At 36.4% G+C, this 23,529-nt stretch overlaps 1 protein-coding gene across 1 annotated transcript; it reads left to right on the top strand.

Annotated features, from left to right (window-relative positions):
• Window positions 1–18,205: 18,205 nt before the first annotated feature.
• On the top strand, window positions 18,206–19,901 carry LOC110615137 (AT-hook motif nuclear-localized protein 22). The gene has a single exon (XM_021756859.2). It carries the CDS (start codon window positions 18,692–18,694, stop codon window positions 19,613–19,615), a length of 924 nt encoding a protein of 307 aa, XP_021612551.1. The 5' UTR covers window positions 18,206–18,691; the 3' UTR covers window positions 19,616–19,901.
• The last annotated feature ends 3,628 nt before the right edge of the window (window positions 19,902–23,529 follow it).

Genomic DNA, 23,529 nt, shown 5'->3' with positions numbered 1-23,529 from the left:
AAGGGTCGGTGGAAGGAGGTTATTTCTCCTCCACTTGCAGCCAGAGGTGAGTCCCAGCCTCTCCTACGTTGACATTCATGTTTTCCATGATTTTCATCAAATCTTTCAAGAGTTTTAAGAGTTTTGGTGACTTATGAAGGTTTTGAGCAAAAGAACCAAGTTTTGAAGTTTGGAGCTTTGGAAGAGCTTTTCTTCATATCTCCACGTTAGGATCCTTCATCCTCAAGTTGTGTAAGAGGTAAGTGAAGATCCGGAGCTTCTTTGATGATTTTGAAAGGTTTTATGAAGTTTGTATGGGTAGTATGCATGTTTAGGTTTAGGTGAGGTTTTTGGTGATTTGTGGTGTTCAAACATGTTTAAGTGTTATGTGCTATGTTTGTTTGGGGTTTTAGGGTAGTTTTAGACCCCTTGGTGCATATATATGCGTATATGCTAGTTGGGAGTAGTTGATATGCATGTTTGTAGGCTTTTGGGCAAAGTTTGCATGAAACAGAGCAGGGTTCTGCCCTTCGGGCAAAACCAGGTTCGGCCGCCGAAGGAAGATTCGGCCGCCGAACCCCTTGTGGAGGCAGTTCGGCTGCCAAAGGTTGCCCCCGAAAGCTAGGCTTTCGGTTTAGAAAGGGACTTTCGGCCGCCGAAAGAGGGAGTTTGGCCGCCGAAAGTGTGTGAGTTTCGTCTCTGGACGAGACCTTCGGCCGCCGAAGGTGCCGCCGAACATGCATGAGTTTCGTCTCTGGAGTGGGGTTTCGGCCGCCGAACCTGCCGCCGAAAGTGCCCTGTCCAGCTTTCTTTTGCATGTTTTATGTGATGGTTTTAGGATTGGTTAGAGGGGTTTTGGGGAGTTTCTTAGAGATGTTCTTGCGTGAGTTTGGTCCCTCATTTGAGTCCACCTGTGTAGGTACGGACCAGAGGAATCAGGGACATCAGCAGTGAGTCCAGTGTCAGAACCTGCAGAGTCAGTTCAGAGATAACTAAAGGTGAGTGGAATTTAACTGAATGTAATGTTTTAATCTGAGAACTGAATATTTTATCATGCTTCATGCATCATGAATATGCTATAGGGTGAGTGCATTAGTGTACACAAAGATGATGCATTGCATTTATCCTTGTACTTGGCACTGCTCCTTGTACATTGCTTATGTGAGACGGCACGGACTTCGTGAGGATTCATTAGCCCTCAGAGGAAAGACCTGGAACAGCCCTACGGGGACCAGGCACACAAAGACCTGGAACAGCCCTATGGGGACCAGGCACATGGTACTTCGGTACCCCAGATGAGATAGAGGGAGTTTTGATCCGTCCGGCCGAGGTGATGTGATTATGTGTTGCATTCCATGAGAGCATGTTTTATCACCTGTTATTTATTACTATTCTACTCACTGGGCTATCGTAGCTCATCCCTCTCCCCTAACTCCAGTTGTGCAGGTTCAGAGGTCAGAGAGAACTCAGCAGGGTACAGGAAGAGTACAGAGTGGTGTATAGCTAGTGTGGACATGTAAATGTATAGAGATCGTGTATCTGTACAGTGTATAGCATAGTGCTTGACTTATAAGAGTTGTAATCCCTTTGTGGAGTCACATGATCAGTTTTGTATGTTTCTTTATTGTTGTATGTTGATGAGCAAAACCAGGCTTAACAGTATGAGTTTGATCCGCCTAGAGCCATGAGGAGCTCTAGTAGGGATGAGTAGAGAACAGAGAGCGTGCACGCACAGGTTAAGCCTTGGAATGCAGAAAAGTTTTATGTTTTTACAGCAAATGTATGATCATGTATGGGGGTTCACAGGTATACAGACAGGATAGCAGGCTTACTACGGGTCCCGGCGACCTTAAGTCGATCTGGATCCTAGTGCCGGTGGCAGTTCGGTATCCGGGCTGTTACAGATTGGTATCAGAGCCCTAGGTTCATATGGTCGGACCTATAGAGAGAGCGTTGGGCTCATAGAGAGGTTTAGCAGGTCAAGCACCATAGGAAACACATGTCCACGAGGATAGGATGTTCTGCTGATGTGCAATGCCCTGAGTTATGTATGTGCATGTTTTTGATGTGTTGCTGATGTGTTAGGTGCTTTGTTGTTTTCCAGCAAGAGAAGATGCGAGGAACTCGTCGATCCGCGAGATTGACTGGAGTCCCACCTGTAAGTGAGGGTACAGCTGCTCGTCCACCTGCCTTGCCAAGGGCAAGATCTCACAGGTCAAGCAGGGAAGGAACGTCACGAGACCCGAGAAGGTCTTCTGACGAGAGCAGGAGAGGAGTAAGCAGAGGGGGAAGGTCAGTAGAAGAAAGAGGTGTGATGGAAGAGGATCAGAGTAGAGATATAAGCATGGGTGTAGGAAGGTTAGAAGAAGGTATGGGGGAGTCCCAGGGAGGCATGCAGGCCTCGGGATTTGGCTATCCACCCTTTCCACAGGGTCTAGAGTATCCGATGGGATGCACGTCAGATTACTCCAGCTTTGCTCCATATCCACCCTACATGCCATATATGCCCTATCCTTCCTTTTATCCACCATATCACATGTATCCACCCCCACCTGTTCATCCAAGTCCAGTACAACATGACGTGAGGGAACCAGTTCCTCCACCACCACCTCCTGAACCAGTAGCCCCTGTTGTGGAAGCACAGCAACCCAGTTCTTCAGGGGGAAGTAAGGTGAAGAGGACCGAGTACTTAAAGTTGGATGCTCCTAAATTCAATACAGGAGATGATCCCTTTGAGTATCTCAGTGCAGTCAGAATGATAACAAGTGAGTTGGGAGCTGATGACGGTAGAGCCATTGAGATGGCAGGGTTCACTTTAAAGTGCAAGAAAGCTAGAGAATGGTTCAAGAACTATGTGGACCCGAGACTTGCGAGTATGACATGGGAAGAGTTCGCCAATGAATTTGCTGGATGGGCTTTTCCGGACAGTTCTAGGGAACTAAAGGTTGTGGAGTTTGAGCAGTTGAGACAGACGGAGGAGATGAGTGTTGATGAATATACAGATAAGTTCCTGGAATTGTTGCCATATGTCGGTCAGGCATATGATACAGATCAGAAGAAGGCAAAGAGATATGCCACAAGGCTTCATCCCAGGTATTTCTCTTTGATTCTTCATGCGGAGAAGGAAAGTTTCCACTCTATTGTGGATGCTGCTAGAAAGATGGAGGCCAGTGCCATAAGTCAAGGTGTAGTGAAGGCACAGTCTTCTGGTGTTAAACCAGGTTCCTCCTCACAGAGTACAGCAAGTGCAAGTAAGAAGAGATGGGAGAAATTCAGAGGAAAGAGAGGCAAGTTTTGGAACAGGCTTAAGTCGGGTCTGGGAATGAGTAGTGGCTCCAGTTCTGGCGCAGATTTTCCAGTGTGCAAGAGGTGTGGTAAACAACATAGAGGAGCTTGTCAGTTGGGATCCACAGCCTACTATAGATGTGGGCAGGAGGGACATTATGCACGAGAATGTCCGCAGGCGACTTTAGTTGCACCATCCCAGCAGATGAGTACGGGCAGTGTAGTACAGCCAGTAGCTTCAGCCATTCCAAGCAGTGGCAGAGGAAGAGGAAGAGGGGCAGCCTCTTCATCAGGGATGGGTTCCCGAGGTGCAGGTCCGTCAGCCCCAGCACGGATTTTCACCCTGACTCAGCAGGAGGCAGACACGTCGAACACGGTGGTGTCAGGTAATCTCATCATTGGGTGTTCAGAGGTGTATGCTTTAATGGACCCCGGTGCTTCTCACTCTTTCATTTCTTCTAGAGCTGCAGAGAGGTTGGGTCTGATGGTGTCTGAGTTAGAGTGTCCTCTATGGGTCAGTGGACCCAAATGTGATCCATCTGTGGCAGAGTCAGTCTGTCGGTTCAGTCCAGTGTGCATAGATGGTAGATACCTTCCAGCTGACCTGGTGGTTCTAGAGTTGACAGATTTTGATGTCATTCTAGGGATGGACTGGTTATCTACGTATGATGCTACCCTGAACTGTAGAGACAAGGTAGTCAGTGTCAGAGACCAGGATGGGTCAGAGTGTGTCTTCAGAGGAGACAGGAGAGGGACACCTAGGGGTTTGATATCAGCCCTCCAGGCTCGTAGGATGTTAAGGAAGGGGTGTCAGGGGTTCCTAGCTTATGTGAGAGAGCTAGACAGTCAGGTTAGGGAACCATCCTCAGTACCAGTTGTTAAAGACTTCCCAGATTTGTTTCCTGAAGAGCTTCCAGGACTGCCACCGGATAGGGAAATAGAGTTCGAGATTGAGTTGATGCCCAATGCCAGACCGATCTCTATTCCTCCCTACAGGATGGCACCAGCAGAGTTGCGAGAGTTGAAAGAGCAGTTACAGGATTTGGTAGCTAAGGGTTTCATCCGCCCGAGTACCTCACCCTGGGGTGCTCCAGTATTATTTGTCAGAAAGAAAGATGGACCTTTGAGACTTTGTGTCGACTACAGACAGTTAAACAAAGTCACTATCAAAAACAAGTATCCTTTACCCAGGATCGATGATCTATTTGACCAGCTGGCAGGAGCAGGTTGTTTTTCTAAAATAGATCTGAGATCCGGATACCACCAGTTGAAGATCAAGGAAGGAGATGTATCCAAGACTGCTTTCAGAACCAGATATGGGCATTATGAGTTCCTTGTGATGCCGTTCGGGTTGACTAACGCCCCTGCAGCATTCATGGATCTCATGAACCGGGTTTTCAGGGAGTACTTGGATCGTTTTGTGATCGTCTTTATTGATGATATCTTGGTGTACTCCAGAAATGCGGAGGAGCATGCCCAGCATCTGAGACTAGTTTTGCAAACCTTGAGAGAGCATGGCTTGTATGCCAAGTTCTCCAAGTGCGAGTTCTGGCTAAGGAGCATTTCCTTTTTGGGACATGTTGTATCAGAGGAAGGTATAGCAGTAGATCCCAAAAAGGTAGAGGCAGTAGCCAACTGGCCTACACCCACTACAGTGACAGAGATCAAGAGTTTTCTGGGTTTGGCAGGCTACTATCGGAGGTTTGTTCAGGACTTCTCGAAGATAGCTGCTCCTATGACCAGACTGACCAGAAAGAATCAGAAGTTTATATGGTCAAAGGATTGTGAGGAGAGTTTTGCAGAGTTGAAGAGACGGTTAACTTCAGCACCGGTGTTAGCTCTGCCGATCAGTGATGAAGATTTCACAGTGTTCTGTGATGCATCCCGAGTGGGATTAGGTTGTGTGTTGATGCAGAATGACAGAGTGATAGCTTATGCTTCTAGACAGCTGAAGAAGCACGAGCTGAACTATCCGACACACGATCTTGAGATGGCAGCTGTTATCTTTGCACTTAAGATGTGGAGGCATTACCTCTATGGGGTAAAGTGTGAGATCTATACGGATCATAAGAGCCTGCAGCACATCTTAAGTCAGAGAGAGTTAAACTTGAGGCAGAGACGGTGGGTCGAATTGCTCAGTGATTATGATTGTAAGATCCAGTATCATCCGGGCAAGGCTAATGTTGTAGCTGATGCCTTAAGCCGAAAATCACTTGGCAGTTTATCCCACATTGCAGTAGAGAGAAGACCGGTGGTGAAGGATTTCTACAAGCTTGTGGAAGAAGGGTTACAATTGCAGTTATCTGGTACAGGTGCTTTGATCGCACAGATGAGAGTGACACCAGTGTTTCTAGAGCAAGTGGCTCTGAAACAGCACGAAGACCCCGAGTTAGTGAAGATTGCCAGGACTGTTCAGTCGGGCAACAGTGCAGAGTTCAGATTTGACGGTGAGGGGATTCTTCGGCACGGTAAGAGGTTATGTGTACCAGATGATAGCAGTTTGAAGGCAGACATTATGAGGGAAGCTCATAATGCGAGGTATAGCATTCACCCGGGAGCCACCAAGATGTATCAAGATCTGAGAAAGGTGTATTGGTGGCCAGCAATGAAGAGAGAAGTGGCACAGTTCGTGTCAGCCTGCGAGACATGTCAAAGGGTGAAGCTAGAGCACCAGAAGCCGGCTGGAATGCTTAACCCACTGCCGATTCCAGAATGGAAATGGGAGAACCTAGCTATGGATTTTGTAGTGGGCTTACCGGCGACGTCTAACAGACTAGACTCCATATGGGTGATTGTGGATAGACTCACGAAATCTGCTCACTTCATTCCAGTCAGGAGTAACTACTCTGTGGACAAGTTGGCGCAGGTGTATGTAGACGAGATAGTAAGGTTGCATGGAGTTCCAGTGTCGATCGTATCAGATCGAGGACCTCAGTTCACCTCCAGGTTTTGCCGAAGTCTGCAAAATGAAATGGGCACAAGGTTGGATTTCAGCACTGCTTTCCATCCACAGACAGACGGTCAGTCAGAGAGAACCATCCAGACCATTGAAGATATGCTGAGAATGTGTGTGTTAGACTTTGGCGGTTCTTGGAGGCAGCATCTACCTCTGGTGGAGTTTGCCTACAACAACAGCCATCATGCTAGCATAGGAATGGCTCCTTATGAAGCGCTGTATGGGAGGAAGTGCCGAACACCTGTTTGCTGGGAAGAGGTAGGAGAGAAAACTCTTGCAGGGCCAGAGTTAGTTGAGATAACCAGCAAGTTAGTGCCTATCATCAGAGAGAGGATCAGAACGACTGTAAGCAGACAGAAAAGCTATGCAGACATCCGTAGGAAGCAGCTAGAATTCCAGGAGGGGGATATGGTATTGCTTAAGGTGTCTCCAATGAAAGGAGTGGTTCGGTTTGGAAAGAAGGGTAAACTGGCCCCACGGTACATTGGTCCCTTTGAGATCTTGCAGAAGATCGGGCCTGTATCGTATAAGCTAGATTTACCGGCTTCTATGGACAGAATTCACCCGGTATTCCATGTTTCTATGTTGCGGAAGTTTGTGTCAGATCCAGAGAAGGTTCTGAGTGAACCTGAGGTGGAAATCTTAAGTGATCTCACCTATGTAGAGCAGCCCGTGCGGATCCTTGACACCCAGATCAGGAAGCTGAGAAACAAGAAGATACCAATGGTGAAAGTTCTGTGGAACCACCATAACCTAGAAGAGTGCACTTGAGAGACTCGGGAGTCCATGCTCCAGCAATACCCATATTTGTTTTAAGGTTAGTTTTCCCCTTTTCTATGTGTTTATGTTGTGTTAGGGACATTCGGGGACGAATGTTCTTAAGGGGGGGAGAATGTAATACCCGGCTCGAGTCCGGCATCGGAATTCCTGTAGTCCGGTGGAATCTCGGGTGTCGGAACCCTCGAGAAGGGTAATGCATATGTTTTCCAAAGTATTTTCACTTGTTTTCATGTTTTGAAGTGGTAAAAGACTTGAGTTTTGAAAGAAAAGCAACAAGAGAGAAATGCAAAGGTTCGGCCGCCGAAGGTCACTTTCGGCCGCCGAACATTGCATGGTTGCGGCTTCACGTTCGGCTGCCGAAGGTGGTCTGGCCAGCCACCTATAAAAGGGCCAAGGGTCGGTGGAAGGAGGTTATTTCTCCTCCACTTGCAGCCAGAGGTGAGTCCCAGCCTCTCCTACGTTGACTTTCATGTTTTCCATGATTTTCATCAAATCTTTCAAGAGTTTTAAGAGTTTTGGTGACTTGTGAAGGTTTTGAGCAAAAGAACCAAGTTTTGAAGTTTGGAGCTTTGGAAGAGCTTTTCTTCATATCTCCACGTTAGGATCCTTCATCCTCAAGTTGTGTAAGAGGTAAGTGAAGATCCGGAGCTTCTTTGATGATTTTGAAAGGTTTTATGAAGTTTGTATGGGTAGTATGCATGTTTAGGTTTAGGTGAGGTTTTTGGTGATTTGTGGTGTTCAAACATGTTTAAGTGTTATGTGCTATGTTTGTTTGGGGTTTTAGGGTAGTTTTAGACCCCTTGGTGCATATATATGCGTATATGCTAGTTGGGAGTAGTTGATATGCATGTTTGTAGGCTTTTGGGCAAAGTTTGCATGAAACAGAGCAGGGTTCTGCCCTTCGGGCAAAACCAGGTTCGGCCGCCGAAGGAAGATTCGGCCGCTGAACCCCTTGTGGAGGCAGTTCGGCTGCCAAAGGTTGCCCCCGAAAGCTAGGCTTTCGGTTTAGAAAGGGACTTTCGGCCGCCGAAAGAGGGAGTTTGGCCGTCGAAAGTGTGTGAGTTTCGTCTCTGGACGAGACCTTCGGCCGCCGAAGGTGCCGCCGAACATGCATGAGTTTCGTCTCTGGAGTGGGGTTTCGGCCGCCGAACCTGCCGCCGAAAGTGCCCTGTCCAGCTTTCTTTTGCATGTTTTATGTGATGGTTTTAGGATTGGTTAGAGGGGTTTTGGGGAGTTTCTTAGAGATGTTCTTGCGTGAGTTTGGTCCCTCATTTGAGTCCACCTGTGTAGGTACGGACCAGAGGAATCAGGGACATCAGCAGTGAGTCCAGTGTCAGAACCTGCAGAGTCAGTTCAGAGATAACTAAAGGTGAGTGGAATTTAACTGAATGTAATGTTTTAATCTGAGAACTGAATATTTTATCATGCTTCATGCATCATGAATATGCTATAGGGTGAGTGCATTAGTGTACACAAAGATGATGCATTGCATTTATCCTTGTACTTGGCACTGCTCCTTGTACATTGCTTATGTGAGACGGCACGGACTTCGTGAGGATTCATTAGCCCTCAGAGGAAAGACCTGGAACAGCCCTACGGGGACCAGGCACACAAAGACCTGGAACAGCCCTACGGGGACCAGGCACATGGTACTCCGGTACCCCAGATGAGATAGAGGGAGTTTTGATCCGTCCGGCCGAGGTGATGTGATTATGTGTTGCATTCCATGAGAGCATGTTTTATCACCTGTTATTTATTACTATTCTACTCACTGGGCTATCGTAGCTCATCCCTCTCCCCTAACTCCAGTTGTGCAGGTTCAGAGGTCAGAGAGAACTCAGCAGGGTACAGGAAGAGTACAGAGTGGTGTATAGCTAGTGTGGACATGTAAATGTATAGAGATCGTGTATCTGTACAGTGTATAGCATAGTGCTTGACTTATAAGAGTTGTAATCCCTTTGTGGAGTCACATGATCAGTTTTGTATGTTTCTTTATTGTTGTATGTTGATGAGCAAAACCAGGCTTAACAGTATGAGTTTGATCCGCCTAGAGCCATGAGGAGCTCTAGTAGGGATGAGTAGAGAACAGAGAGCGTGCATGCACAGGTTAAGCCTTGGAATGCAGAAAAGTTTTATGTTTTTACAGCAAATGTATGATCATGTATGGGGATTCACAGGTATACAGACAGGATAGCAGGCTTACTACGGGTCCCGGCGACCTTAAGTCGATCTGGATCCTAGTGCCGGTGGCAGTTCGGTATCCGGGCTGTTACAATCGGGCCAGTTACTCTCACCGTACCGTTCAACCAATTCATTCCAGAGTTCTATCACATTTATGGCATAGAAAAAACTGTCTACTAGATGCTTTGATATGGAGTTTAAGATCCAGGAAGTTACCATGTAGTTGCACCTTCTCCACTTTTCATAGTCATTAGATCCTTCCTCAGGACTGGTTGTTTTTCCTTCTACAAAGTTGAGTTTATTCTTCGCTCCGAGAGCTTCTTCATCGCTCGTTTCCATCTTCTGTATTTAAGTTTCATTAGTTGAATGAAAATAAAAAGTATCGTCGAATTATTAGAGTTCTGCAAGACCAAAATATCGTCGAGAACATTTTTATCGAGTCTTGTGTTGGAGTCGCTGAATTGCGTGATCTAGCTGAACTGGTCTCCTCAGTAGCACAGATCTTGAAGAAAATGAGAAACACTTTTGGTTTATGGAGCGGTGCCTTTCTAGGAAATCTGCTGTGATGCCATCTTAATTTTAGAGAAAGTAATTCTTTATTAAATTGTATAGTACTAAAGAATTTAGAAGATGTATTATACATCTCAGTACATCATATTTATAGACATAAGATACTAACTAGAATCTACTAGAATACAATAGAAATACATAATCCAAAATATGATCTATAAACACTAACATACATTCTCTTACTTTATAAATATTAAATTACTAAATGTTTAAAAGTTAAAGTAATAAATATGATAAAAATAAAATTGATGATATAATAATTTTTATAACCAATCCTTAGCCTTGGCTATTCGCTCTCCTCTAGATGACTTTTCAGAGTTTGGATTAGTTGTTTCTGATTGCAAAGATATTATGCGGTCTCAGGGTAACATTCATGTTTGTTGGGTACGGCGTTAAGAAAATAGAGCCGCCCATTTATTAGCTAGAAAGTCTATTCATCATGGTAGATTCAAGATTTGGATTGACATTTATGATTGTCTCTTGGATTATTATTCTACAAGATAAATAAAGTTTTTCTTGATTCAAAAATAAATAATAATAATAATTTTTATAAAAAAGGTGAGGGTCAAATTATACATTTATTTATAAAAATGTCAAAATGTTTATATTAATTCATATTTATATTCAAAATTTTAAATTTTAAATAATAAAATTAAATTTTTTTCATTTTATTTCTATAATAAAGAAAACTAAATTGAATTTAAAAAGTTATTGATAAATTATAATATAGTTCTTAAAGTTTTATTTGACTAATAAAATAGTCTTTAAAATATATTTTTTTATTTTAATAATATTTTTTAATCTCTTTATTTATTTTTTATTTTTATTTTTATACGTAGTTTAATAAAAATTTAAAACATAAAAAAATATAGTATAAAATATATACTATTTTATTTTATTTAATGTTATTAGTATAAAATATAATTTTTATCAGATCGATCAATAAATTAGTATACATCACAAGTTTATTTATTATATAAGTAAATAAAATAAAATAACTTATAAAAGATGACTTTACATATTAAAACATATCATATTTTATTTCATTTTATATTATTAATATAAAAATATATTAAAAATTTATACGTAATTTATAATAGTGAGTATAAATATTCATTAAAATATTTTAATATATAATATTTATATATAATATTTTGTGTAGTAAAATTTATTTGTAATAAATATTTATTTAATATTACATATGATAAATATAAAATAAATATAATTTCAATATAAAATTTAAATTAAAAGATGATATGTTTAATAGTATAAAATTTTAAAGACTATATTGTAATTTTTTATTAATTAGTTTATCAGATTAATTTAGTCTTTTTAGTTATAATTGTGATAAATTAAAAAATGTTTAATTTTATTATTTAAAATTTAAAATTTTGGATAGAAATATGAATTAATATAAATATTAAAAGTTTTTTTAATCAATAAACTTTTTAAAAAATAATCACACTTCGCATAACACATAAAGTAGAAAATCGATAAAATTGAAGTAAATATGAAAACACAAATTTGATAGTCCAAAATTTTAAGTTTAGGATATAAATATAAATTTTAAAATATAATTATTTTTTTCATATATATAATTTTTATTATATAATAATAAATATTATAATTACTTTAATTATTATTTATAATATTTTTATTTATGTATTATATATTATAATTTTAAATAATTTATTGTTATAAAAATTTTAATTTTAAAAAATTATAATTAATAAATTATAAAAAGGTAATATAGTATAAATAAAATTAAAATAACTAATAGTTGATATGAAATAATTTTAAAATTAAAGTTTATTTGGACAACAAACTATGCGTTTGAGTTTCAAATGGAAATTAATTTAAAATTTATTGAATTGTCAAGTTTAATTATTTAATTTGTTTGAAATACTTGGACTGTAAAATAGTAATTATATAGCCGACAAATATTTAAAAACTAAGAATATCTTAGGAAGGCAAATTCAGGGCCTTAAGATGCTTTTTTTTTAGTGGGACTTGATTGCATCAGAGTTTTGAAATCAGGAAAAACTGGTCGAAGATGATGGAATCTATCGACTTGTTTGTATTGTCTGAACTTTGCTGTTGCACGACCCAATGCTCGAGAAAGAAAAATGCCTCAAGTATTCATTGCCTGTCTATTTATTAATTCTATGTAACTTTATTCTACTCAAAGTTTGTTATGGATCTCTCCTTTTTAAGGGAATTATCTCGGATGATTAGTAGCTTCCAGTTTTTATTTGTTAACTCCATCTCTTCCTGTCCCGACCGTTCCCATATGTTTGTATGATTTCAGTGGATTGCTTCTCCGCCTTGGATTTGGAAAATCTAGAGCTACATTACCTCAATGAATGGTAAGAGAAATAGATTGTAATGGATAAATATAGACCTTAATTGAGATATATACACAGTAAACAAGTTTTTTTTTTTTTTTTTTTTTTTTAAAAAAAAAAAACAAAGTAGTATTAACTACTATTAATATCATCAAGCAGAACATGCATAAAATAGGCTAGGGGAGACAACCTATAAAACTAAAAACAGGGAAAAAAAAATCTATACTAGCAAAAACATGAGCAATTAGATTCGTTAATAGCTTCACAAAGGCACAACTATACATAACAACTTTTGCATTAGAGTTTTATAATCATCAATCAAGCAAACCAAACAAATAGCAATAAAACGAAGTAAACAATTTAAACATTTTGAAAGTAGCTTTATAATTCTCGTAATTTATTATATAGTTTTTATAATAAAATTCATTCATTATTCTTTTAATTTTAAAAAATATATTCAATTATTTATATATAATAAAAAATTTATCAGTCAATTATTTTTTAATTTCAGACATTAAATATTTTATTATTAGTTAATTTCTTAATTTTATTAAAATATAAATTAATTAGTCTCTCCGATTAAGAGCATTTTAGATTTTTTTTTATAAAAAATCAATTAAATATTTTGAGACAAAATGTCACTCACTACTTTTCCCATACTTTAGCAAATGAACATGTCCACAATAATCACTTTGCTCCTTCCCATTATAATATTAGAAGTTCTCAACTTCCATCATGTTATCGTACCTTTTGCTATAACACTTTATAAAATAAAAAAAAAACATAGCTTTTATTAATTCACAACCTTTAGAGTTCAAAAGAAACTGCATAAAAAAAAAAATACTTTCAAGGAGTTTCCACTCTATATATTAATTATGGGGCTCTCCCAAATATGCAGGAACCAATTTTATAAAATCCCAGCTAATCCTTTGTAGTTTGCTTAATTAATATGTTGTTGGTAGGTGTAACCCATCTCATTTTTTCCACTTTATACCGTGAACATCGGATTCCTATATATAATATTTTAAATTAAGAGGTTAAAAATAAATTAATTATTACTAATCAATAATGGGAATGCAACTACAAAGTGTTGGACAAAAGTCATAGCACAGAAGAGTACGTGAGGGAGAATTGAATAAAGTGTTAAAGTACTGAAATACTGGGGGCTTGTGTTTTACATTACATATATTCAAAATCAAAGTGAAAAAGCAGTATTAGCTGTTGACATTAAGTCATCCCCATTAGGCAATTAGCAATAGAATTAGTGGGGATGACGAACATGATTCCAAACACGTCCCTATCAATCACATGGGAACCTGATGGTTTGGTCGGCTATTTAGTGTCTAAAATATTGTGAATGCTCTCTAGTGCTTGGTGATTATATTTAATTAATTAATTAAAAACCTCAAAGCTTTCAAAATTTGGACTTTATTAATCAAGCCATGGAGGATGTGGGTGCAACAATCTCAACCCATTTTTATACACAAAACCCAACCTAAAGCTTAAGTTGCTATTGGCTTCTCAAAGTGCCCTTCACATGCGTTGATGCAGATATTATTATATGTCAAAAATAGTCTCATTTTTAATTAATTTTAAATTTTATTAATTTTACTTTAAATTTAAATAAAACAATAATATATATAATATTTTTAATTTTTTAAGTATTATTTAATTATCTCAATTTTTATAAATTTAAATATTTAATAAATTATTATCTTAATTCATGTTTAATAGATGGATACGTGAATAATCGGCCTACGTTGATGTGTTGTTGCATTAGCACCAAAGCAGCTGGCCAGCAACAGTTTTAATTCCTACTTTTATTAAACAGTTATTTAATTTCGATAGTTTGAGTTTTATTCTAATCTATTTTTTTTATTAAAAAAATATCCAAAATGGAATTAAATCGTTAGTTAATTATCAACTTCAGTCTACTTTAGGTAATTTAGTGAAAGAGAACTCGAGATTTGGCCTCTTTCAAAACGAAATTGATTCAAATTAATAAAATTACTGATTATTATAATTTTAAATTTTGAGCGATTTTAATCTTATTTCAAAATTGACCCTATTATCTTCATCAAATTTAATATGGTATGCCTTTATTATATATATATAATTTATTTATTTATTTATTTCTTCCATCGTCCCCCGTGAACTCAATGTTGTTTTCCACTTGGCTAATTAAGCTTGACTTTTTGTAGAACCTGCAGGAATCTTGGCCATTGGATCAGGCTAATTATTTCAATATTATATTAAATTACCCAAAAATACTATTCTAATTAACAAAGACTTGGAAGTACAATTCACTATCAACTCTTTTAAAAAGGAAATCTAGCTAACTGTATGATATTGAAATCAATTTATATATTATATATTCTTTAATCCATTAAACAAAAAAAAAAAGTAAATTAAGGAAATATATTTGCATGTTAAAAATAAAAAGTGTGATTGTTTTAAAATAAGACAAAACTAGCGGATAGATTTTCCAAGTAGATGTCCACCAAGTATCTATTTAAATTAATATATATCATTTAATTTTAAAATCTAATAATTTTAAGTCTTTTATGTGAAAAGGACTGAGTGATAATTGGTAGTAAATGGGAAAGAGAAGGGGGTGCATCAAAATCAAAATGAAAAGCCGAGAGAGAGAGAGAGAGGCGACACAGTGCATCAATGGGAGTCATGAGATTCAGGGTGTGGGCTGATACTGATGGGATGGATGGGGCATCTCATCACTGCTCTGCTGTGGCCTTTTCACATAGAATAGAATGCAGAGCATACTCTAGAAGTAGAAAGAAGGTTTAGACAGTCTCCAGAGTATTAATTTGACATGAGCACATCGTGGGTTTCCTACATTAATTGTTTTTTGCATTGTCTGAAATTGAATTGTCAGTGTCAGCGCCATCCCTTCCTATATATATTTTACTTTGTTTTTCTCTCATTTAAGCCCACACGCCTTGGTTTCTCATTCCCCAACATGTCGCACCTTTGGCGATGCCCTCAAATCCTCCTCCTCCTTTTCTAATTCACAAAGTCTAGCTATAATGTCGATGGAGAGTTAAGACATATTTATAATTACGCCTACCAAATGTAAAATACAAATATTTTACGTTTAATTTTTCAATTTTAAATAATAAAATATAATTTTAAGTTAATTTATTCAATTAAATATAAAAATTTAAAATTTTATATTTAATTACAAATATAATCAAAATTTTTAATATTATATTCAAACTTTTTAATTTTTTATAATCATAATCAATTTTTAAAATAATTTTCATGAATTTTAAATTAGTATACTAATTATATTATGTGCTATTTATTTAACTTTTTAAATATTAATAAATTCTATGTAAATAATTACTTAACTCTAATTAATCATATACTTTTAAAATATTAGATTTTTATTGTTTTAATTCTTAATTTAAATTTTAAAATTTTTAATTTAAAATTAACATTCATTCAAAATGAAGATTTCACATTTAAATTAGGAATTAAAATATTAAAAATTAAATAATTTTAAGATATATGATTAAATAGATTTAATTAATATTTAAAAATAATAAATAATAACACAAACCATGGTACTAATTTAAATTTGATCAACTCTATTTTAAGAGTTTATTATAATTTAAAAAAAAATAAAAAAAACATAAAATTTTAATTTTTTATATTCAATTCGATAAAAAATATAAATGCCCCATTCATAATGCTCTATCAGAAAAAAATATAAAAAAATCAAAAAACTCTATCAGAACCAAAACTGGAAAACCCTACTTATAACATGCGTCGCCTTTATTCGCTTCTGCATGCACTTTCTAGCTAGAATCTTATCTATCTACCACAGCTGCATTCGCAGTTGAAAGCTTTTGGAAAAATAAGATAAAACAGCAAGAAAATAACTTTTAAAATTAATTTAATTTAAATTAAAATTGCATGATTTTGGTTTGGAGGTGATTCCCTTGGAGAGATAACTGTAGTTGAATTGATAGCAGAGTGTGGGAAATGACAGAAAAGATATAGTCCTCGGAGGTTTATTCCGTGGCCTTGGCCCTGCACGTGCGCATGAGTTGGATGCTTTCAAGTTGGGGGAAAATCCAACGGTGTCTGACTTCCTATTATAAATTCTGCTGACTCTCGTTCTTGGCCACTTCCCCTTATCTTCTTCACTGTCAACCAACGGCTGTGATCTTTTATTTTTAATATTAAGCTCAGATTGAGGTTCAAGATCTCAGACCTCGACTGACTCTAAATATTTTCACGAAATGTATTATAAAATAGGTTAATGTTAATTTATGAAATATTATTGGATAATATAGGTAATTTTAGTATTAAACTATATTATTTTTCAATATAAAATTTTAATTAAATAATTATTTTATTAATAAAATATAAATAAATGAATAAGATAATATAATTGTGAAATTTAAACTTTTTTTAACGATAATATTAAGGGAATTTCAAAAAAGAAAATGTAAAGGGACGAGGGAAATGGGGAAGAGACACGTCCCCTGATCATGATCGGCAAAAATCAAATCATTTGTTTTTATTTAACTGGGCCCGCAACGCCATATACATCAACGCAAAATTGTGATACACATTTAATTCATTAAATTCTAACACGTCATACGTTATGTAAGTTCATTTAATTGATCTAAAAAAAAATTCATTTCAAAAAATGTCATTTAATTAATATCTTTCTTATTAATTAAATATGTTTATTTATATTAACAATATAATAATTATATATTAAAAAAACTTATATATGCGTATTATATCAGACATTTTCAAATGAGCAAAAAAAAAAAGAGATTGTATTGTTCAATTCACCACAAATCAACACCAAAGCATTTGCATTCCTAGAATCGAGAATCGCCCTTAAGACACGCACTGACTCTCCTGACCCATTTTGTTCGGGTGGGTCTGGCCCAATTTCCCATGACCCACATGGACCACTCACTTTTCACAAGCCACCTCTTCTCTTTCACCGAGTTACGACAATACCACATTTTCACGAACCACACTTTCCTTGCACCGAATTCAGATAATGCCAATCCTCCAACCTGAAGAAAAGGAAAATTAAATTATTATACTTTGATAATTAAAAATAATAATAAAAAAAACTGAATAATTAAGTGTCTAATATTTAAGTTTTAAATTATAACTATTATTTTAATTAATATATCCTTTATTTATTAAGTGAGCAAAAAAATGACACTATTAAATAGGAAATCCTTACATTCACGTATTTAGCACATACACTTTATTAATAAAAAATAATATCTTAATTAAAATTATAATAAATTTTATATTTTAATTTAATTAATAATATTTTATTGATGGAATGTACTAGATTATTTTATCAATAACAAATTTAAGAGGGCATATAAAACGATCACTTTCTGAAATTATAATTTTTAAGTGGAAGTAATTACATGTGAGTATATTTTTAATATACAGCTATATTAACTCCTATCATTAAAAAAAATTAAAAATTTATTTTTTTATTTATCTAATTAAATAAAAATTAATAAGTTCAAATTATTATATTTTTATTAATTTAATTAAATTATAATTAATTAATATATTTACATTGAATTTAAATTTATTAAATATATATTTTATTCATATTAAAAATAAATATTATATTAATAAGTATTTTATTTTTTAAATATAAATATTATATTTTACCTTCTAAATATAAATGCTCCATTTGTCCCTCCAATACCATCAGCGGTTTATCTTGCAATATAGGTTAAGGGTTATGAATGGCAGGTGGCAGACGTAATAAGGAAAGTAGATGGGAAGCGCCCCCAGAAAGAAAGTTGAAAGAGATGCTCCAAAGATCAATATAGACTTTTTATGTATTGCTACAAAGAATGTCTGGGAGAGATGTATGTAGTAACTGCGAGGCCTGGTGCGAACAGCGTGCCGAAACAAGCTTCCGAATGAAGGAGAAAGAGGAAACAAAACTTCTCTCTTTGTTTGAGGCCTTCATCTGCCTGCGGGCAATAAACAATGGACAAAATCATCTTATAGCGCAGGCTTTTTAAGACAAGATGGCGGTATTAGGGTCCCATATAGTGTGAGAGACAAAAAAGAGAGAATTGTAGGCCCCACACACCGCCCATGCGCACGCTGTCTTACTAAGACATCCCATCATCGACCCGATGCCTTGACCTAACCCTAACCCAACAACACTACACCCAAAAAGCTAAAAATATGCTCTCTCTCTCTCTCTTTCCCCTCGTCTCCTTCAGTTTTCTCCCAAGCCTGTAGCCAACAACTTATATTCATCTTAAGAGATTAATTCAAACACTTATTACAGATCAAGCTTGAAGGCCAGAGATATGAAGCATGGGCTTGATTAAGCTCTTTCAGCTACAATTTTGTTTGCTGTTGATTACACGTCCTTTTTTTCTTGTGTAGCTGAAGGTCAGTAGCAGTTTTGGTATATCTCCCCAACCACGAAAAAGAAAAAGGGCAGAGAAAGCAACAAGTAAGCAAACAAGCAGAGCCCCAGAATCTATCTCCTAATTTAGTTGCTCTTCAGTATATTAGAGATAATTAGGGTAAATTACAAGAAACAAAGAAAATGGATCCAGTTGCAGCACATGGCCGTCCTCTTCCACCTCCTTTCCACATCAGAGATCTTCATTTGCATCCTTTCCATCAATTTCAACAACATCAACGGCAGAATTCTGACGAAGAACAACAAAGTGGTAACGGGAGCCTAAACCGTGGTCAAAAGCGAGAACATGATGACATCACTAACCCCACTGCCACAGCCACAAACACTGCTGAAGGAAAAGAACTAGTTCCTGCAACAGCTGGTGGAGATGACGAGATCACAAGAAGACCCCGTGGAAGACCTTCCGGGTCCAAGAACAAGCCGAAACCACCGATCATAATCACCAGAGATAGCGCCAATGCCCTGCGATCCCATGTCATGGAAATCGCCAACGGGTGCGATATTATGGAGACTTTATCAACTTTTGCGAGGCGGAGGCTAAGAGGGGTTTCGGTTTTGAGTGGGGCTGGTACGGTAACTAATGTCACACTTAGGCAGCCGGGTTCACCCGGAGCAGTGGTAACTTTGCACGGAAGGTTCGAGATTTTATCGCTTTCAGGATCGTTCTTGCCACCTCCAGCTCCTCCAGTTGCGTCGGGCTTGACCATATATTTAGCCGGTGGTCAAGGGCAAGTGATTGGGGGGAGCGTGGTGGGTCCTCTTCTGGCATCTGGGCCGGTGGTGATTATGGCGGCTTCTTTTGGTAATGCGGCATATGAGAGGCTGCCGTTGGAGGAGGATGAGGAGCAGGCGCCTGTGCCTGGAAGTGGGCCTCTAGGCTCACCTGGAATTGTCGGGCAACCGCAGCAACTACCACAGCAACAACAGCAGCAACAACTAATGCAAGATCCAAACCCATCCCTTTTTCAAGGGTTGCCACCCAATCTATTAAGTTCAGTGCAACTGCCAGCTGAGGGCTACTGGGGCACTTCACGCCCTCCTTTTTAGTAACAGAAGAAACTGTGTTTTTTCCTTTCTTTTCCTCGCCTTTTTTTTGTCTTTTGTTAATTTATTTCTAAATTATCTTTCACTCTCTTCTTCTTTTTCTTCTTCCATTAAAAGTTAGGGGATGTTTAATTAAGATGTTGATGATCGGGGTAGTCATCTGCCTTTGAGTGAAGAAGGATGTACAAATTTCCAAGTTTTTTTCCCCTTTTCCCTTTTCTGTGGGTTGATTTGTTTGTTCCTCTTTTTTTTTTCCTAATATTAGTGTGCTCCTTTGATTTAGCTTAAATATGAAGCATTAGCAGCAGAAGATGGCATTTCAATTTTTTTCTGTCGCCATTACCGTTTTCACTTCTGATAAACTTGCCTGATAATTGATAATTCTTTCTTTCAAAAGATTCGCCAAAGTCTTTTATCTTCCTTGATTTTCTTTTATTTATTTCCTTTCCCACCTTGAAAAGAGCAGCCGAGTTATAGATTCTATTACCCGATCCAAACCCCTATATATTCTTTTAGACTCGAGAGGTTTTTGAGGATTTTATATTTTTTAGTTGATAAATATAATTATTTTATTACATGCATACTTCTCACACTCCCTTCTGCACATAATTAGCTAGCTACTGTGTTTCCTTGACGACATCCACAATTATTTTCACACACTTCTGTGCATAAATTGGTAATCTTATAGTAAATTTTAACGTTATCATGGTTATAATGACTAAGAAAAGAACGATGGATGATTTGGTTTGTAGCGAGTGTTCGAGGGTTGATGGGGAAGAAGTAGCAGATCATATAATCACTTGGAATAAAGTAAGATCAGTAATGCTCTAATGTGAAGTCATGGGCTTAGGGTTCTCAGTTTGTCGGTTTGCTTTTATTTCTGAATTCAGAGTGGTTAGGGTTTTTATTAAACACGATGGAAGCCGCTACAGAGATGAACATTGGGTACTGGGTTACACGTGCGCTGCTCTGTAAAAGCTCCTTTTCGAGGCAAAACTTGCGCTTCGAGATATATATATAGGCTACAACAACGGGACAAGCAGACCACAGGCGTTAAAGTTTCTCCCTCAGTGTCTCTCCCCAAAACTGTCGCAGTCAGACACCGTAAGGGGATGGAACTGAATCATCAAATAAGGTAAAGCAATTCTTTTTCTCTCTATATACAAAACCTATATGTTGATCATACCCTAGCCGTTTTCTTTCCACTGAATATCAATTTGTCCCTCCCTCCATTGAAGTCCTATTTATGGGTTCTCATAGGTTGGTCTTCCCAGTTTATTTTCTTTCTTCAGAGTTGTCCGTGTAAAATTGTAACAGTACTAGTAATAGGAAAGTGACTTCATCACTAGTAATATTTGTACAACTTTTCTTGTCTGTTCGATCTTCTTTGTCCCTGTCGAGATTTGATTTTGTTTTGATTTGCATCTTCGTGTCGTCTTCTTTCTCAGTAGATATATTTTTTCAACTTTTGATACTATAAGATGTTCATTAATTAGTAACACTAGCTATAAACATTTTAAGCCTAGCCTTTTTTGATGATGTGGGCAAAGATTTTTTCTTCTGCTGCTTCGTTCTGTAATGAAATCCTCTCTCATTATTTTCCTTCCCCACCAAAAGGTCAGTACTAATTTTTGGTGTCTTTTCTTCCATTTTTTAACTAAATTTAATAAGCTAGTAAATATATATTTTTTGCGAAAATAATATATAAATTCTTTTAGTTCTTCGTCTTGCCGTGGAAATGATTAAAATATTAATTTAAATATAACTTTTATACTCGATTCTATAAACACCAACTCGTTGAAGGTTTAAATGAAGAAAATGATGTCACGTAGATTTTGGAGGGTGATAATTAGGTGGACCATAGATGTTGTACTTAGAGAAAATGCTATTCTGGTTTTTCATGATTAACACATGTTCATTCTTTGAACTGCTACTCTTCAATGATTAAATCTAAGCATTAAAATATTACAACTCCATTCTTATTATGTTTGCCTTTTTCTTTCTCATGTGAATGAGCTACCAAAATGATGTCTTCATGGCATGGTAATCCCCACCCAGAAGTTGTTTTCTGCATTATATCCGACTTTGAAAAAAAGGGTTTCCTTCATTACTTTTCATCTGCAATCTCCTTTGCAGATGGTGGTTGTTGAGTGCTTAGAATAAAGATGTCCTTGTGTTCAGACCTTTTTCTTACTAAGATTTTCTTACTTGGGACCCTTTTTCCATCACTTCTTTGGATAACCCATGAAATTAATTAATGTCGTGTTTTCATCAGCTTCCAAATCATTCATTTTTGTTCTATATATATCACCCGCAATAAGATGAGCATACTTTTTTCTTTTCAATTAGTCTTACTTTACTTTTAGATAATTTACATGCAAGTCCCTGAGATATAATTTAATTCACATATTAATCCCTTATTAAAGTTTTAGTAATAAATTAGTCATGAAATTTTGATTTAATGCAGTAAATAGGTTCTCCTATTCGGTTATATTGCTGTTAATTGCTAGGAAAATGATTATTATGCCCTTACATAAAAAGAAATAAATAAAAGTTGTATAACCAATAAGGACAGAAACATAATCCCAATTAGACAGCATTTCAATTTCTTGAGAAAAATCTTCTTCATTGGGCTTCTTGTCCTCCTCCTCTTCCAAAGCTAAACTCACTGATTCAGTATCTGGAATTGAGTCTCAACTTCGACTCGCTAACTACACTCAATTGCCGTTGGAAGGTTTGACAGTTTGTGACAAAATCTTTGAGGCACAAAATATGGCTTCCACTGAAGATATTGTCTCTTTGGGAGCTCCCAAAATTGATGGTCCCATGCTGAAAACTTTCATGTCTTCGAAGACTGGTTCCCTATGCTAAATTTTGAGAATTCTTGCTGAAAACTATCAACTTTAAGGTCAGGCTTTTCCTCATTTGAATCACAAGGAATATCAATATGAATCATAAGGAAGATCAAGGGGGTTGTGTCTTGTTGAAACAGGTGGAATATATCTTTGTCTAATATGCATTCGAAACAATATAATAGGGATACATTTAAAAAAATATTATGAAGTTTATTCTTTTTAATTATATTAATTATTATTTTTTTAATTTTTTGTTTAAAAGATTATATTTTTTAATTAATATGAAAATAACTATAAAATCTATTTCTTATGATTTAGAGGGAGTATTATTTACAGAGGATTAATTCATCAAACATTATTCAGTGTCCAGTACTTCGATTTGTTTTATATTTTCTTCATTTGTTCAAGGTTTTTCATGGTGATCAAGGAAGTAAAAATATCACCCAAGTAATAATAAGACAATATTTAATTAAATTAAATTTACCCTTTATTTTATCTAATTATTTCATTTCAATAGTTTTCTTTATTGATCCACCACTAAAAGCATGGGATAACTAAAAGAGAAAGAGAAGTGATTAGATAGATGTTAAGGAATTTTGAAAATAGTCATAGATGCATTAAAATCAGGAAAAAGAAATTTTTTTTTAAGGATAATTGATAATTTTAAATAAAACAACTTAACAGAACAAAAGAAGGATCCTATTGTTGACATGCAGGTTTAATTCCGTTTATTGGGAGGACAGAAATGTATGGTTTTTCATTTTGATATGGAGATGAAGATTTGTGCGCTTCTATTGCATTAGCCACTATTTAAAAAAAAAAAAAAAAAGACTTGCCGAGTGTAATATTTCACTATCAAAAAAAATTATAAGACCATGATAAAAATTCAGTTAAATTATGGTTATTTATATGGTAATTCAGTTAAAACACTTAACAAAAAATTTTAAATACTAATTTTTTTTATTGGAGAACTTCTTGTTCTCCAATGGTGTTTTTTTTTTATCTTGTTCTGTTGGTGCAATTGTGTTGAGTTTTGGTGTTTGTCGCTTTCAGATCGAGATG

Source organism: Manihot esculenta, chromosome 5 (assembly GCF_001659605.2).
Source record: "Manihot esculenta cultivar AM560-2 chromosome 5, M.esculenta_v8, whole genome shotgun sequence".
In the NCBI taxonomy this organism is placed as follows: Eukaryota; Viridiplantae; Streptophyta; class Magnoliopsida; order Malpighiales; family Euphorbiaceae; genus Manihot; species Manihot esculenta.
The sequence above is the reverse complement of the archived record's forward strand: the minus strand, read 5'-3'. Positions and strand labels throughout refer to the sequence as shown.